General features: G+C 41.5%; 1 protein-coding gene across 2 annotated transcripts in view; it reads right to left on the reverse strand.

Annotated features, from left to right (window-relative positions):
* Positions 1–18,236, reverse strand: part of ABCC4 (ATP binding cassette subfamily C member 4) — a 214,081-nt gene that overhangs the window by 45,608 nt on the left and 150,237 nt on the right. For both annotated transcript variants that reach the window (XM_036456293.2, XM_036456292.2), the window contains one exon: positions 397–547. In XM_036456293.2, the coding sequence (XP_036312186.1) occupies positions 397–547 (151 nt within the window). The remainder of the gene's footprint in view (positions 1–396; positions 548–18,236) is intronic.

Genomic DNA, 18,236 nt, shown 5'->3' on the forward strand with positions numbered 1-18,236 from the left:
TCGTTACTTGTAAATTCTGGGGGAGGGGGAGAGAAGCTGTTTTATTTTTATACTAGTTAAAACATGATGAGAAATTTTATACCTCAGAAAAACATGTATGACCTTCTGCTCCAGATTTTGGAAGTATGTCATGACCAGGAGGAAAACTGTCTGTCTTCAGTGCTCACGTTCCCACGAAATATTACTCCACAGACATCCATCCTGCCTTATGCCAAGCTGAAGGCTGCACCTGGCGTGGCACTGATCTGTTTGCGGTAGAGGCCACACTGACTAACAGAGGTTTTAGTCCTCAGTTCATGTTAACTTGATGAGAATTTCAGGGGCCTCCTTAATTAGGGCATGAACGGAAGCCAGATTGAACTGCTGCCATCCCAACCTGAGAGCTTTTGTACTCACTTGTAGACTCCAGGCGTTTGACATCTCTGGACGTTTCTAAGAAATATCTCCGAAGAACGATGAAAATGATGGCGAGGGGAACCAAGGGTATTGCGATCCACGGTATAACCGCCACCGCCACGCCGACCACACCAATCACTTGCAGAAACGTCTGAAACAGTGAAAAGAGATGCAGAGGTCTCCTGTGATGTTGTGGCTTAAAACAAGAATTAACGATGTGGTCTTTGCCCCCATTTCCCACACAGAGCGCCCAAGTGATCAAGGTACTCGTCTCTTTTATGTTAAGGAAATAGCCTTAGGAATATATCTAGAGAACAGAACTGGTTGACAATCGAGCCAATCTATGGTTAGAGGATTAAAACTTTCAGTGTTTCCCAAACTTTTGACATATGTGTACCCCTTCTATAATTTTCGTAACGCTGAATACCCCCTCGTACTCATGAGAACATAGAATTAGGTGCAGCTAAGCACAGTGCAGTGCATATCCCCACCAAACTCTGTTGCAACACGTACTCCCACCAAACTCTTCCCGTACCACACTTTGGGAAACACTGCTAGAGCATTTAAGGTTGATCAGCCCTCCGAATTCCCTGTCCTCAGCTCTCTATTACTAAAACAATAATCGGCTTCCGGCACCTTGCCTTATGTCTCTCTTCACTGGCGGTGGATCCATATTCTTAGCATTTACAATAAATCGGTCATCTAGCGAGCAAATGGGTTTTTCTAGTTTTATGAGCCATTCTAGCAAATTGATGGAGCCCAAGGAGGGTCTCAGTGAAATCTCTGATTTGCAGCCAGTCATTCAGAAGCACAGGTAACAAGCCAGGCTTGCAAGTGAGTCTGAAGTGAATGGCGGTCTGGTGGGACTAAGTCCTTTATCTCCTTTATCTGTGGAATCAGATTCCATCCTGGGCAGATGGTATCAGAACTGAGTCAAATGCCCGGACATCATGCTGGCATCCGATAATTTCTTGTTGGTGTGGGGAAGCCTCCACACACACATTGGAAATGGGCCCTGGAACCCTTTCACCTCCTTACCAAGAATTCTTTTCAAAAATAGATTTAATGAGTTGTTTCATTAGGACTAAATCCCTCACTTCCAAAGACGTGTTGTAATGGCAGGAAATGTTTTCCCATCCAACCAAATAACAGAAGCATAGGTGTGATCCTGCTGCTACTGATCGAATGCTTACTATATGCCAGACAGGAGATAAAAACTTCCTGGGCATGAGCTCTTCTGATGCTCTCAGTAGCTCCATGCGGTAGGCATTGCTATTTTCCTTATTTAGCTGGTGAGAAAATTTGAGACTCAGAGGGGGTAAGACTTGAATCCCAAACTATCATGAGTCAGTAGATACCACATAGGAAATGAGCAAAGTAGTTATTACAGATGAAGAATCAGAAGACTCAGCAATACTCATAGAGATAAAGAAGTGGATAGAGACATATGTAAAGCTTTAGACAATAAAAAAAAGTGGATAGCTGTAAATTCAGGACTCAGAAAAGGAGGAAAATGTTTACCTTTGGAAGTGGGGTTTTGCTTTCATGTTCTACCTATATTTAACACTTCCTGCATGCTGTCTGTGTATCTGAATAAATACTTCATGTGCATTAATTCACTTAATTCTCACAATGGCCCTATTGAATTAGTAATATTATCCCATTTTACAGATGGAGACACTGAGGCACAGGAAGAGGAAAAGCAACTTGACCCAGACTGCAAAGCATATGTTATGGAGTACATGTTGTCAGCCGTTATAATATACTAAAGCTTGCCCCTCATAATCAACTTTTTGCTGCCCAGGAAAAAACATTGACTTATTTGAGCCTCCTAATTTATCTTTAGTTTTTTCCTCTAAACACCCTGCCTGAGCTCAACCCTGGCTGAGCATCAACCTGTGAACCAGGAGGTAATGATTTGATTCCCAGTTAGAACACATGCCAGAGTTCCGGGCTCTCTCATCATTGATGTTTCTATTTTTTCAACTTCTCCTTTCCTCTCTGAAAGGTTGTGTGTGTGTGTGTGTGTGTGGGGGGGGGGGGGGGGGGGGAAGAGATCAAATGGTGGGGACATGAAGATGCATATTGGCATGGGTCAAGACCTCCAAAGTTTATCATCTTTGATGAACACAAACCCATGACCACCTGCACAAGGCACAGGGTGCTACAGAAACATACGGAGGAATACTGGACCCTGTTTAGAGGGTTCTAAAAAGAGACTTATGCCAAAACCAGTTTGGCTCAGTGGATAGAGCATCAGCCTGCGGACTGAAAGGTCCTGGGTTCGATTCCAGTCAGCTGATTGATGTTTCTCTCACATCGATGTTTCTAACTCTCTATCTCTCTCCCTTCCTCTCTGTAAAAAATCAAAAAATATATATTTTTTAAAATAAAAAGAGACTTGTGAACAAATTTCACAGGCGGGCTTAACAAACAGAAAGAGAGTGGCATAGAGAAATTGCAGGTAGTAATCACAATTGATGCAACTTTTGACCAAGAAGGAGCCCAGCAGCAAAAGTGAACATGGGTTCTCCTGTGTCGTCTCAGCACTGGCACCGCATCCCCTATCTGCCAGCCCAGCACCGTGCCCACTGCCCACCCAGGGCAGCCATCTGTAGGGGAAGGATTAGCAGGGTGATGCCTACGCAGACATAGGTTATCGTTTCACAGCTTTTCCAAATCACTTTTCACAAAGGTCCTCACCACCAGCTCTGAATGAGAAAAGATAGAACTGTCATTTCCACTGACAGATAAGGAGCCAGGAAGCTGGGAGTTTAAGTGGCGGTCCCCAGTTCTCCCTGGAAGCAGCGAGGTATCAGGGGGAAAGCTGGGAGCACACCGGACTTTGGGAATCCATGCCCACAGCTGCAGACAGGAGGAGCAGGGAGGATGGAGGAAACCATGAGGGCTGAACGTGTGGTCGGGAGCCCTTGTGAATCAATCAAACTGCATTGTCTTGATACAGACCCCTCTACTGTACTGTGGTTATCATCACAAAACCCAAAGACAAGAGGAATGGAATTCTGCAGGAACAAATTCCAATAAATAAATGGAGACAAATAGGGCTGTCTGGCTTCTGAACAATGTCTCACAGCTACTGGATTCACCAATGCATCCCACCCTGCTGCACCCATGAAGGAGCCCACCTTCTTCCTTCACGCTCTTGGGGGAGGGTCTTCCAGCTGGCATCTATGTCTGATCCTAGTAAAGTCACCAGGCTTACCTTCATTAGCTGTCAGAGGGTGGGGCAGAGGGGGGGGCGTGGAGGGAGAGGGACAGTGGCTGTGGTTTTTCTCTGGCTGTTGTATCCAGGACCCATTTTATTTGAATATGCACCTCTGAAATAAGATGGATAATAAACCTCATGCCTACTACAATTTCTGACCTCTACATATCCTCCCCTCCTTCCCCCTCCCACCTCACCCCACCCAAGCACTGAGAACCTCGGGAACCTGAAGGCAACTCCAACAAAACTTTTTTTTTTAATTGTTACTGTTTGCATTCCACATCCTTTTTCCTCTAAGGGGAAAGCCTTGCTTCTTCTTATTGAAGACACACTTGCTCTGAAATTGCTGAGCATTCAGGGAGACGTAAGGAATAAGGTGGGGATTTCTGACTCAAAAGCAAACCAAATGCCTGTTTACCAGGTTATTCAAAAGAGAAGATCGATTTGACATTTTCTACTTTGTGCATCATGAGCTGGTGCCGTTATCATGGAAAACACAAAAGCTAGATTTTTGTGAACCACTGAATCCCAGGAAAGTCAACTGTGTCTACCCCATCCAGGTTGGCCTTCTTACTAAGCAAGCATCTTGATTTGGATGCCAGGGTGACTAAGGTAGAAGAACCTGCCACCAGCCCTTATGAAGGGGAGAGTGACATGTACCCCTCCTTCTCAGGAAGGTGTACAAAATAAAAAAAGGGAAAAGTGCTTATAAAAAAAACTTAATGGTTTTAAAAACCTGCCCAATCAAAAACTTTGGGAAAAAAAGATGCCATTTTTATTGTTGATGCCTAATGGCAAATTTCCTCATAATACTGAAGAAGTCCCACAATCCCCTAGATCTAGTTGGCAAGCAATGAAATGTTGGTCATCCCACCCGCCCAAATACTAATAATGAATATACATTTCATGAAGCTTATAATGTGTCCAACCTCTTAAGTATTTCACATTCATTATTTAATCTTATTCTCGAATCACCTCTTAATAGGAGGGATTATCATCTCCATTTACTAGGCAGGGAAATGACACTCAGAGAGGTTTAGTAATTTGCCCAAAGTCAGATAATTCAGTCATTTTTGACCAGTGCCTGTTCTTTAAAACTCTGCATAATACTGTATCCCATATACATATCAGATTCATATTTGAAAAAAAATTAATATTGAGATGTAATCCTGTTTTATATTGCTTTCCCTTCCCCACCTGCATTTTCTAGTTTCATTGGGTTTCTTGTACTTGCATCTGGTCTTTCCCAGGAGGTAACCAGTTCTAGACTCCCAGCTAATTAGGGAATAATGGTGTGTTCCGTTCACAGAGCAGAATTGATCATTAAAAAAATCTTTAAAATGCTTGCTAAAGGAATACACTAACAGGTGTTCATTTAAGAATTATTGTTTACATAAAGACACACATACACACATACCAAACAGTTTCATAAGATAGATCAATTCTAAGCCCAAAAAGCACAATGACTTTGGGGAGGAGGGGGAAGAGAAGAGCCAAGTTTAATTTTAATCTATCAATATAACTGGAATTGGAGAACATCATGCTGAGTGAAATAAGCCAGCCAATGAAAGAGAAACACCACATGACCTCACTCATTTATGGATAATAAAGAACATTATAAACTGATGAACCAAAAGATAGATATAGAGATAGTAAAGCAACAAGTAGACTGTCAAATTACAGCAGGTAGAGTAGGGAGATCTGGGGGAGATAATAGATCAACCGAAGGACTTGTATACATGCATATAAGTACAACCAATGGACATAAAAACTCTGGGGAGGGAGGGTATGTATGGGTGGGGGGGTAGCGCAATGTTAAAATATGTATACAGATAATAATTTAATAAAAAATGTAAAAAACAAATAAATAAAATATTCAATACGAAGAAAATAAATAAATAAATAAATATATAAAAGCCTAAGCAACTATTACGACTGGATGATCAGCCGGTAGCTATGACATGCACTGACCACCAGAGGGCAGACGCTCAACACAGGAGCTGCCCCCTGGTCATCAGTGCACTCCCACAGCCAACCTATAGTGAACCTTCCGCCCTCACGTGTTCTCCCCCCCACCCACCCCCATCGGCCCTGATGGGGCCTGCCAGCCAACTCCTGCAGTCCCTCCCCTGGCCAGCCAACCTCCCAGGCTGATTAGGACTGGGCAAGATGGGCCCTGATGGGCCCTGATCAAGGGCCAGGCTGAGGGACGCCACCTGTGCATGAATTCGTGCATTGGGCCTCTAGTAAATACATAAAATGCAAGGACAAAAAAATGAGGCTATTTTGCATGTTCAATATCTGCATTCAGATGGTGGTAAAACATTTCATTTCCCTAGGAAGTCTCTTCCTCTAGAATTAACATTGTATTGTAATATTATAGATTTTAACATAGTCCCATCACAAGCACAATTTCAAACACAAGGACCTGTTTGCCTGTTTGGCATCTAACTACCAAACTGCTTACAGTCCTGTAAGAATTCCTAGGTATCTACCCACGATTTACTTTCAACTTAATTCCATGGAATTCTGTTCCTGCTCGTCTTTGTGAAGCTTGTGCCAAAGAACATGTTTTCTATAAACAGCAGTAAAAATGTATTCTTCTTATTCTATGCAAATAAATATGTCATCCATACTTTTGGCTCACTCCATTACTATTTGAACTCTTCCTCACTCGCATACTTACATTAAATACTAAGTAAAATATGTATTTAATCATAAGACCACTTAACAAGTAGACAGTACTTTTATTATTTGCTTACAGCATTAAAAAAATAAAACCAGGATCATTAAGATTGCTAACACCTCAAAGGAATTTCAAAGCTTTTAAATCTACTGTCAGTCAGACTCCAAAGAATTCTGTTCCAAGTTGTGATAAGGGCAAATCATCCAGATTGCCTTAAACTATTGCTGATCTCACAGAAGATATGACTTAAATGCAATAAACAAAGCAAGATTCACTTCTTGGCAAGAAAACATGGCAAGATTTTCTTCTGATTTGGAGAAAGAAATGATGCCTAGTTTTTTGATCAGTAAGCTGTTTACTGATGTGGGTGTAGGAGAGATTCTTCTATCTATTTATTTTGGAGACATATAAGATAAAAAAATAACCGTTCCATAAAATGGCTATCACATAGATTGTGCTACTGGCTAGTACAAGATTCTTGTGGAGGCAGTAAAATTTTGAGCAGGCTATATAAAATTCTACAAGTATTAAGAAGTAAAATATAATTCCAATCAAATAATACTCATTATACTTCAATTATAGGTAAATAGAAGCAAAGAGAAAAATGTGGAAGAGTCTTAAATGTAAGCTCCTAAACCTTAATATCAACCTAGGATTAGCACTAAATCCTCAGGTGTAAGTTATGTGTTGAGGTGGCTCCTCCTGTGTCTTAGGGCAGTGGTCGGCAAACTCATTAGTCCACAGAGCCAAATATCAACAGTACAACGATTGAAATTTCTTTTGAGAGCCAAATTTTTTAAACTTAAACTTCTTCTAACTCCACTTCCTCAAAATAGACTCATCCAGGCCGTGGTATTTTATGAAAGAGCCACACTCAAGGGGCCAAAGAGCAGCATGTGGCTCGCGAGCCGCAGTTTGCCAACCATTGTCTTAGGGAGTTCAGAGGTCAAATCTGGTTCCAGATCCCTCCTTGACCACTTGTTTCTTTTTACTTCATCCCAGTCAGTGTATGAAGAGGTCTATGCAAACTCTAAGATTAAACTTTCTACACTTGTCCTTTCCTTGGGATATGTCCATTATTTCTTTCATCCCCCATTTTGGCCTGGGATCTTTTCACATCCACACAAGCTCTGGGGCTTGTGTAGTCTTCAGTTAGTTCTTTATCCTGAGTCCTAGCTAACTCCACTGCATAGTGGAATGGTGGGGTACGGATTACAATTTCTGAACCACACATAGATAATATTAGGGAAATGTAATGCACTTCTTCCTTTCTTTGTGATCATCATCTTATTGATCAATAACTCCCTTTCTACCTTACCTTAGTGTTAGAGCTTATGAAGAAATTCAATGCTGGAGTCCATCTATACGCTACTTTTAAAGGGCATCCCTTAGAAATAAGGGCACCGCGGAAACCGGTTTGGCTCAATGGATAGAGCGTCAGCTTGTGGACTGAAAGGTCCCGGGTTCGATTCCGGTCAAGGGCATGTAACTTGGTTGCGAGCATATCCCCAGTAGGGGGTGCATCGATGTTTCTACCGTAACTCTCTATCTCTCTCCCTTCCTCTCTGTACAAAATCAATAAAAATTTTTTTTTTTTTTAAAGAAAGAAAGAAGGGCACATAAAGGTGGAAGTAAAAGGTTGGGAAAAGGAACCCAATGAAAACACTACTCATAAAAGAAATCTGGAGTGTCTAGCTATACCACTATAAACATAAAAGCTTTAAGTTAGTAAGGATTCATAGAAATAAAGAAAAACATTTCATAAAAATAAAGATTCAATTTATATAGAAGATATTTAAAAATCTATATTTATATAAGCATAACAACATAATGACAAAATGTATAAAACAAAATCTGACAGAACCCTGGAGAAATAGACAAATCCATACTCCTAGTGGGTGTTTTTAATCCATTTATCTCAATAACTGATTGAACAATTAGATAAATATCAATTCTATGTAATAAAAGGGTAATATGCAAATGGAATGACCGGTAGCTATGATGCACACTGACCATCAGGGAGCAGACACTCAATGCAGGAGCTGCCCCCTGGTGGTCAGTGCACTTCCCCTGGGGGACTGCTGCTCAGGCACAAGCTGGGCTGATGGCTGGCAAGCCCAGCAGTTGTGGCAGGAGCCATCAGTAGGACATCTCCTGAGGGCTCCTGGACTGCAAAAGTGCACAGGCCAGGCTGAGGGGAGCCCTCCCCTCATCCCAAGTGCACGAATGCTTGTGCATTGGGCCTCCAGTTCTATATAATAAAAGCCTAATACGCTAAGTGCCTGGTCGTTCAGTGACCAGTCGACTGTTCAACCAATCAAAGCATAATATGCTAATGATATCCTAAGGCCACTCACTATGACTTGCACTGATCACCAGGGGGGAGACAGTCAACAAGTCACTATGACTTGCACTGACTGCCAGCGGGCAGATGCTCCAATTGGTAAATTAGCTTGCTGCTGGGGTCCTGATGATCGCAACTGAGCAAGTTGGGCTGACACATCCTGGAGCTCTCCCACAGTCCCTTCCCAGCTCAATTGTGCACCTGTAGGGTCCCTCAGCCTGGCCTGCACCCTCTCACAATCTGGGACCCCCTGAGGGATGTCAGAGAGCCAGTTTCAGCCCGATCCCACAGGCCACTCCCCTCAGGCTGGTGAGCACTGCTGTAGCAGTGAAGCCTCTCCCTATCAGGGAGTGCAAGCCAACAGCAGGCACAGTGGGGCCGGGATGAGCATGAGCAGTAGAAAGGAGCTGAAGCAGCAATGGACTGCAGGTTTCCACACAACCCCCGCAGGCCACCTGGAGGGGCCCCACCCATGTACGAATTCATGCACCGGGCCTCTAGTAGATATATAATAGATTGGAGAAGATAATTAACAAACTCCACATATTTAAAACTATACAATACTGCAGCCATTAATTGAATACATTCTTTACAATTGCATATGTACATGCAATAAAAGCAAGTAAGAACAAACTTCAGGAGACAGAAATTGTGCAGAATTTATTTTGACCTCAGTGGATTTAATAAGTCAGCAACAAAAAGGTAACTAGAAAATTACTAAATTAGAAATTCATTAATGACCTTTGACATAACACCGGCCTCAAAGTATTTTGCCAGAAAATGAAATCTACTAATATTAAAATTTGAGGGCTGCAATTAAAGTTGTGTGTAGAAGTAAATTTAAAACTTAATTTTTTTTTCTTTAAAGAAAGGCTATTAGTAATACATGGGAAATGTTCCTTAATTTTGCTGTCAACCTAAGCTGCTCAAAAAAAGGTCTTACAAAAAAAAGGCTAAAAGTCTAAAATTCCATCTTTGAGTCAGAAAATGAAGAGTATATTAAAGTACTAGTATGTAGCAGAATTGAAACCAGAGAAAAATAGATTTGTGAAACAGAAGACAAACTTCCAGAAAAACCAATAAACCCTAAATCATGTTTCTTTGAAAAAGTCAATGAATAAACTCCTATCAAAACTGAGAAAAAAAAGAGGGGAAATTACCAGTATCATGAACTACCATGGGAGAAAAAAAGAGAGACCAAAGAGATGCCACAGGCATTAAAAAGAGAATACAATAAACAATGTGCTAATAAACTTTTAACATTTTTAATGCAAGGTCAAATTTCTTGAATAATTACATACCAAGAATGATATAAGAAATACAGAATATCTGAATAATTCCATGAATCTGAAACCATAATTTAAAAGCTTCTCACAGAAAAGACTTAGACCAAAATGGCGTGGCAAGTAAATGATAGCAAATTTACTTAGCAAATTCATCTGATAAAATTATAATATATAACAACTAGAGAAAGATATTAGGAGACAGCAAAATTACAAATATGTCTTAGGAACACTAAATAATATACCAATAAACTGAATCCTATATAATAAAAGCCTAATAAACAAGTTGATGTAATGGCGGAACAACCAGTCGCTATGATGTGTACTGACCACCAGGGGCAGACCCTCAACGCAGGAGCTGCCCCCAACCCAAGGCTTTATCCACTGAGCCAAATCAGTTTCGGCTAGTTGACCAATTTCTATGATGTGCCCTGACCACAGGTGGCAGACACTCCAACTGGTAGGTTAGCTTGCTGCTGAGGTGCTGCTGATCAGGACTGAACGAGATGGGCCTGCCATTACCTGGAGCCCTCCCACAGTCCCTCCCTGGTTGGCCAACCTCCTGTGTCCCTCACTGGCCCAGATCATGCACCGGGCCTCTAATAGTTAATAATACTGTATTGCATATTTGAAAGTTGCTTAGAGAGTAGAGCTTAAAAGTTTTCATCACGAGAAAAAAAAATTTTCTTGCAGCCATCTAACTGATGGATGTTAACTAGATTTACTGTGGTGATCATTTTGCAATCTGTCCAACTATTAAACCATATGTTGCACACCTAAAACTAATATAATGTTATATGTCAATTATACTTCACTCAAAAAAAATTTTTTTTAATATATTTTATTGATTTTTTACAGAGAGGAAGAGAGGAATAGAGAGCTAAAAACATCGCTGAGAGAGAGTCATCAATCAGCTGCCTCTTGCACACCCCCTACTGGGGATATGCCCGCAACCAAGGTACATGCCCTTTATCGGAATCGAACCTGGGACCTTTCAGTCTGGAGGCCGACGCTCTATCCACTGAGCCAAATCGGTTTCGGCTCAAAAAATTTTTCAAGAATATAAAAAGTCAAGCCCAGACTAGAATAATATATGCATAAAGGACTAGAATACAACTATTATTAAAAATATAAACATATAAACTATATATCAACAATATAAATGTTTTTTAAGTTTAAAAAAATAAGCAAGAGATCAGAAATAGTAATTCACAAAAGAAGATATCTGTGTGGCCAATTAAAACACGTGAAAATGAGCTCAGTATCAGTAATCATCCAGGAAATGCAAAATTAAAACCACAAGAGACCAGTCATGCCCACTAGGAAGGCTAAAATCAATATTAATATTTCAAAGATGTGGAGCAACTAGAACTCTCCTATATTGCTGGTAGGTGTATAGAATGGTGCAACTACCTTGAAAAATTTTACGGTAACTTTTTTTAAGTTAACTTACACCTATCTTATGACACGGCAATTCCACTTCTAAGTATTTGACCCCAACAAGAATGAAAACACACGACCACATAAACACTTGCTCAGTAAGGTTCAATGCTAATGTCCATCATCTAGAGAACAGGTAAATAAACTGTGGGATAGCTCCATACAATGGAATATCACACAGAAAAAGAAAGAAAAACCATGGAGACAGGCAACAATATGGATGGATCTCAACACACATGTTGAGCAAAAGAAGGCAGCCACAGGGAAACATACAGCATCGATTCCTTTTACACTCAAGGAGCCCAGGAAAGAGGAAAGCTCATCGGTGTGGACGAATTTGGGGAGAAAAGTGGGAATGAACTGCAGGAGCAAGAGAGACTGTCTGAGTGATGAAAGTACTCTACATAGTGTTTCATGTGGTAGTCATACAATGATCAAAATTCACCCCACTAATGAAGTATATAAACTATACCTCAGCAATAATATCAATAGGTGAGAAAAATAAAGACACCGTTCCCATTAGGTCGTGGTCAGGCAGATGTTGGCCATGTGTACAATACAGGCACGGTGTCATGTGGTGATTTTCTTGGGGAAACTGAGCGTAGGGGAACTTGGGGGAGCACATGGGAGGGCTACGGTAACCAGCCTGTGTGTCTCAAAACACAAAACAAAACAACCCGAGTCACAATTGCTATGAAGCTAGCACTGCACTATCTGCTTGGAGACCCATCGCAGACGATAATCAGGGAACACAAAATCAGCAAACCCAGGAAAGGATGCAAGAAACACGCAGAAGGCAACCACAAGGCAGCAGAGAGAGTCAATCACATCCCACATCAGATTTAAGAAATACCGCCATACACAAAATAGCACGTGCAAGACTGTTCTAAATCTGAAGACAAGTTCCCCTTCTTGTTCATCTAATCAAGAAAACTCAGTAAACTGAATGAATGTAATCAAGAATACCATACTGGAGACTCTAAAGGTCCTCAAAGAAGGAAATGAAGTTGTTCGTATGGAGAATAACACAATAATAAATCACTTAAGGATAAACTGCGTTCAGCCACTTCCCTGTCCCCAGCAACAACTGTTCATTTTATCATTGCTAAGACATAAGATGGCAAGGTGAGAAGGCCCCAAGAGTGGCCACTACCGTTCCGCAATGGACGTCATCCAATAATGCCATGATGTACAGGTCTATGCTTTGCACAATACCATCAGGCCTGATAAAAAACGCGATCCTGATTATTTTCTTCTTTTGGGTCTTAATTAGCTTCTTGTTAAACTACACACATTATCATTGGAGCACACATGCTGGGACAGACAAATTGGAGCACCGGTTGCCAGCCTGGGAGGGTCCCCCGTGATTAACTGTCACCATGCTGATGCGGACGGTCTGCTCAGTGAGTGTGCTCACCATCACATGGGAAAAACCCAACTGGCTTGTCTTCCACTAAAAAAAATAAAAGGGTAAAGGAACTGTATGCGTAGGCTTGTGTGAATCCTATCTTCCTCATCTCAGACACCTGAGGGTCAAGTGCTTGGAAGTATTTCAGGTAACCCACATCGTCCAGTCTCCTTTCCCTTAACGGGGAAGCCCACTCTTAACGTGGCAGCTCGAATAAATCATTATCCCTGGGACTGGCATCTTCACGGGATATCCCATCCTTGCAAATGCTCTGACTAAAAACGCTTTTGTTGATTTTGAAAGCGTGAAAACACGGTGAAGCGGTTAAAATGGATGAGTTTACTTTTAAAGAGTCGGTAAAACAGAGATCTTTCAAATGAGGGCAAGGCGGCAGCACTAACAACCTCTTTTGTCCTGAGGGGGACGGGAGGGAGGGAGTGGGGGGAAGGGGTCAGCCCACCATAGAAATCTCAAAATGACAAAGTCATTGTTCGGTGAAAAGAGGCTGGAATGCTTTCTACACACTTTCCCTGACATCTCCACACAATGAAATGCAAGGGTCAGTGGTACTGAGACAAGTAAAGGCAGTTCCACTCCTTTGCTTCTATAAAAGCAAGTGACCCAACCTATTATACCCGAGTCTTAGGCTCGCTTTGTTCTCCGTATCCAGATGCAGCAGCTTTTTTCTTTGGCGCTCCCCTCTCTGGAAAGAAATCACCGAGGACACCTCCTTCCCATTTTCTTTTTCTCGGGCATTTTCACTTCATAAAGCTGCAGTCAATGTGTTTTGTGTGAGGTGAGGAGGGAGTGACATGTTCCATGGTGGTCCCCATCACTGCCTGCATTGGTGGCTCAAGTAGCCTCGGGATTAGTCCTTTGTGTTCCGTGAAAGAATATGAAAAGTCAGTTATTTAAGCTCAGTCAAGCTGTTGATTTTGGGGGGGAGGAGGGGGCTTGGGGAGGGGAAGAGGCTGTGTGGGGAAGAAAGGTTTTTGCGATTCAGTTTTCCTCAATAAATTACGGCATTTTGCTGAGGGCAGCTGTGTGCAAGTTCACATGCTCAGCGCGCTCCCAAGGTTTTGGAATGCTTTTTAAAGGACTAAATAGATCTTCTACAGTTAACCTTCACTTACACTTGTTTTGTCAGTAGGAAGACTTCTAGGAAATGATGTTTTAATGGCAAAAATTCTAGATAATTAAGGCTCTTGGTGCAAATATTATCTGGAACCTTGAAAGTTTCAGAAAGGAGGAATATATTTAGTCTTCAATGCTCTGTTTTGAAAACAACTGATTTTGGATTCAGTGAGTCTTCATGGGAATGTGTCCTTTAAAATCTTTAGAATGTAAATCTGGAATCTCTGTGATATAAACTCATGCTGTTGTATTTATGGATCATAAAGCTATGACATTAGGGACATCATTGGTTTCACTAGCTTGTTCCTTAATTTCTCCTGAAGACAGAATATCATAGAAACAATCAAATAATCAAAGACTGTCCAACAAACCAGGGGGCCCTGGCATCCCCACCCATACCCTCACCCCCACGCCCACCCCCACCTCCACCCATGACAGAGTCAAAAGCCCAGCGAAGCCACAGTGAAGCTGAGCAAGGAATAAGGTGGCCTGCTGTCCAACCCTGAGCGTGGATGCATTGCCACCTGGAACCAGTAAGGAAAGAGAAGGAAATCATCTGCCATAAGACTTCTTCAGGTGCCCACAAACAGGAGAGAGAAATCTAAATATACCAAGGTCCTTTTCAGAAGCAACTATGGGCACAACTCAGGGCAACCACCATGTGGGTTCAGCACAAACCAGATTATTGGCCTTGCTTATTTTCAGTAAAGCCCATCAACTGGGAATAGTAACATCGTCAAAGAAGACAGACATGCACACATATTCTAGTCTTTCCTTAAAATTACATGGTGAGCAGACACCTGTTCAAATACGTTGGTTGGGGCTCAACTGTCTCCAGGTTCAACTATAAATTCTTTAGAAAAGTTTTTTCAAAACCCTGTAAAATGTAGGCCTTGATCCACCTAGAGTCCTACATAAATCACACGTTCCAGCCATTTGGTTTGTAGTTTTAAATGTGCATCAAGCTACTTGATTTGAAAGGATTATATGAACAATGTAATTTGCTGCTAGAGGGTATGTATTTCTGTTCATAAGCATGCACACACATCTACACTAATAAAAGAGTAAAATGCTAATTGACCGCACCTTTGTGACGCCCACCAGCCAATCAGGAGTGAGTATGTAAATTAACCCAACAAAGATGCTCCCAGCCTCCAGGCAGTATGGGAAGGCAGAAAGGCAGCTCTGGCCAGAGCAAAGGCGGTGCTGGCAGCCAGGAAAGGAAAGCCCATTTTTGCATGAATCTTCATTCATCAGGCCTCTAGTATACATATAACACTGCAGTAACAAGCTCTGCTGTGTAAAGTCAAATATATCAGATATCCTAGTCTCACTTCACAGAAAAGAAGGGTACTGCCTACCATATAAAGTCTTAAAATTGGGAATTTAGATCCTTTATTGATAGTTTCTCAGAGTACTCAACTTTTAAACTGTGGCGTGGTCATTCTATTTAATAAAACCATAAGGTGTACTTTTACCCCATGAAAAAAAGGATAGATTTACTGTATGCAATTTATACACCATTTATAATATAGACCAAATGCAGTATTAATACAATGTAGAATCATCCACTGTGCCTAAAGTTTTAATATTAAGTTATGCTACTATTTTTATTTATTGTTTTCTAAACACTTATTTGTATACACACCGATGAAGGAAAGCCGTCTTCTGACAAATGGAGATGATTAAGATCCCCAAGTAACTGACTTTGGGACCTACTACAATGAGAAGACTTGCTTTGCTGCATTCAGATGTTATGTCTATTTGCCTAACACTTTAGCAGGCTTTCTCAATGGGTCTCCCTCCTCCTGGACCTGATTTTCTAATTCCTTCTGATATACAAGCTGGCATTGCAGGTAGTTTGTGTTATTCCTCTGTCCATTCAGGTACTTTCCCATGAAGCATAAGACATTAGTGTCATTGCTGGCAGAAGTTATGGTCTACTATTTTTAAACAAAACCTCAAGAAATGTGCAGTTGCTTTCATCACATCTAATTCTCCTTCCCTGTTCATACAGTATTACTACAGAGCCATATATGTCACACCTCAAACACATCTGCAGCAGATTGTGTGTAAATACAGTTCTCTACTTCCTGAGCATTCTGATGCTCATACTCCCAAAAGTGTCACAACTTCTCCAGTATTAGGCTTATCACAAAACGAAGGAAGAAAGTTCTTGAAAATAGTAGTTCTTGGATTAAATTTTACCAGTCAGCAAACATTTCCAAAAGTATTTTTGCAGAAGTGAAAGTAGGTTTGCATAGAATGAATTCTGCAAAAGAAAAAATAAAAGGCTAGTACCACAATTTCAAAAACATTTATACCTCGGCTACCATGGATTCATACTATATGAGTATTTGTACAGCTTTTGCTGAGGAAAAGGTGTAGATACTAAATAATCAATAATTTAAATATTATTAGACACTGAAGGCCTGGTGCACAAAATTCGTGCATTGCAATGGGGTGAGTCCCTCAACCAGGCCTGTTCCCTCTCGATCAATCACTCAAAGAGGTAGGCCCCACCCACCTGACCAGGGCTCCAGGATGGAATCCCCCACATACAGAGGGAGGCCGGACCTTGGGACTGAAGGGTCCCAGGTTTGATTCCAGTCAAGGGTATGTACCTTGGTTGCTGGCTCATTCTCAAGAGGGGATATGTAGAAGGCAGCTGATGTTTCTCTCTCATGGATATTTCTAACTCTCTATCCCTCTCCCTTCCTCTCTAAAAAAATCAATAAAATATATGTTTTTTAAAAACAATAAGAAAAAGGAGCAGTTTGTTTTTCCTTCATGTGCATAATAAGTAAACCTCAAAACCTTAAAAATAAGTCTCCAGTTTATCACTAACTGGCTCTGTGATTCTGGAAAAATTCTGTAATTTCTCTGGGCCTCATTTCCTTCTCCTGTGAAACCAACACGGAAATTGTATGGACCTCATGGGGTTTCGGGGAAGATAAAATGAGATTTTATACAAATAAAGGATTTTTTAAAAATGAGCCTTGACACCCAGGACCCAGCCAGTAGGATTACTGTTATATGTGAGTAATTTGGACTTTCGCCTTATGCGGCACCACTGACTAGAATTCCCAGGCAGAGCAATTTCATTGTGTTTAGAAAGTCAAGATATCTAAAGAGAAAAACTGATTAAATTCAACTTTATGAAAAAAATGTCACATGGAGAGAGACAAACAGAATCATTGATTGGCTGCCTTCTGCATGCCCCCTACTGGGGATCAAGCCCACAACCCAGGCAGATGCCCTTGACAGGAATGGAACCCAGGACACTTCACGCTCTATCCATTGAGCCAAAACCAGCTCCGGCTCCTTCTTATTTCTTATCGTCATATGTCACCTGTTCCCTGACCACCAAGCATGAAACACTCCCCACAGTCTCAGCAAACCCTTGCCTTTCCTTAAGGCACTAGCAGTCTACAGGAATCACTACAAAAGTTTACCCGTTTTGTATCTGTGTCCTGCAGAGGAATGCAAATTCCTAGAAACCAATACCCAGTTCACTGCTCCACACAGCCTATCCTAGAAAAGTGCCCGACACATGGGACATGTTCATAAAACACTGACTGAATGACTGTGAGGCTGAAATGAAATATGGCCAGCACAGAATGAGACCCATTGTTACATGATCCTTTCCCTTTTGTAGGGCATATAGCGTGTTTTATTGTGGATAGAGTGAATAAGGAAAGCTCACTAACGGGGAAGAGAGACTTGCTGGTCCTTAAAGGGTGAACAATTAATATGATCCATTTAAGGAGGGATGAAAGGTTCAAATACACACACACACACACACACACACGCACACACACACACACATGCACACACACACACACACACACACATGCACACACACACACACACACACAAACACATCAATAGTCAGTCTAGCAGGCATATGAAGTTTCCTCCCAGGCTTTGTAGAGAGGTTAAAGGACTGAGAAATATGAATTTTACTCTGTAGGCATGTGCGCCTTTGTAATGCAAATCACCACAAAAGAAGCAAAACCTACTGAGACACAGAGGCTAAGATGGTGTTGCATTGTGAGAAACGGCTCAGGGTTAGGGGCTGCTCCTTGGACAGTCTCAGGGGAAGTGGGAGCCTGACGATGTCTTGAAGGGTCTCAGCCCCCTGTGACATATTAGTCTCTGGTTCAGGGAAGTTCTTAAGTTCCAAAATAAGCAAATATACTGGCATCCGAAAGCAAGGAACAAAGGTATCTGCTGATCTCAGGGGCTCATGGGCAGGTTAATCTGTGCACCACGCTATCAACAAGGCAAAGGCAGAGGAGACAAAGAACTAATAGGAG

The sequence above is a fragment of the Pipistrellus kuhlii genome, unplaced genomic scaffold (genome assembly GCF_014108245.1).
Source record: "Pipistrellus kuhlii isolate mPipKuh1 unplaced genomic scaffold, mPipKuh1.p scaffold_m20_p_3, whole genome shotgun sequence".
NCBI lineage: Eukaryota > Metazoa > Chordata > Mammalia > Chiroptera > Vespertilionidae > Pipistrellus > Pipistrellus kuhlii.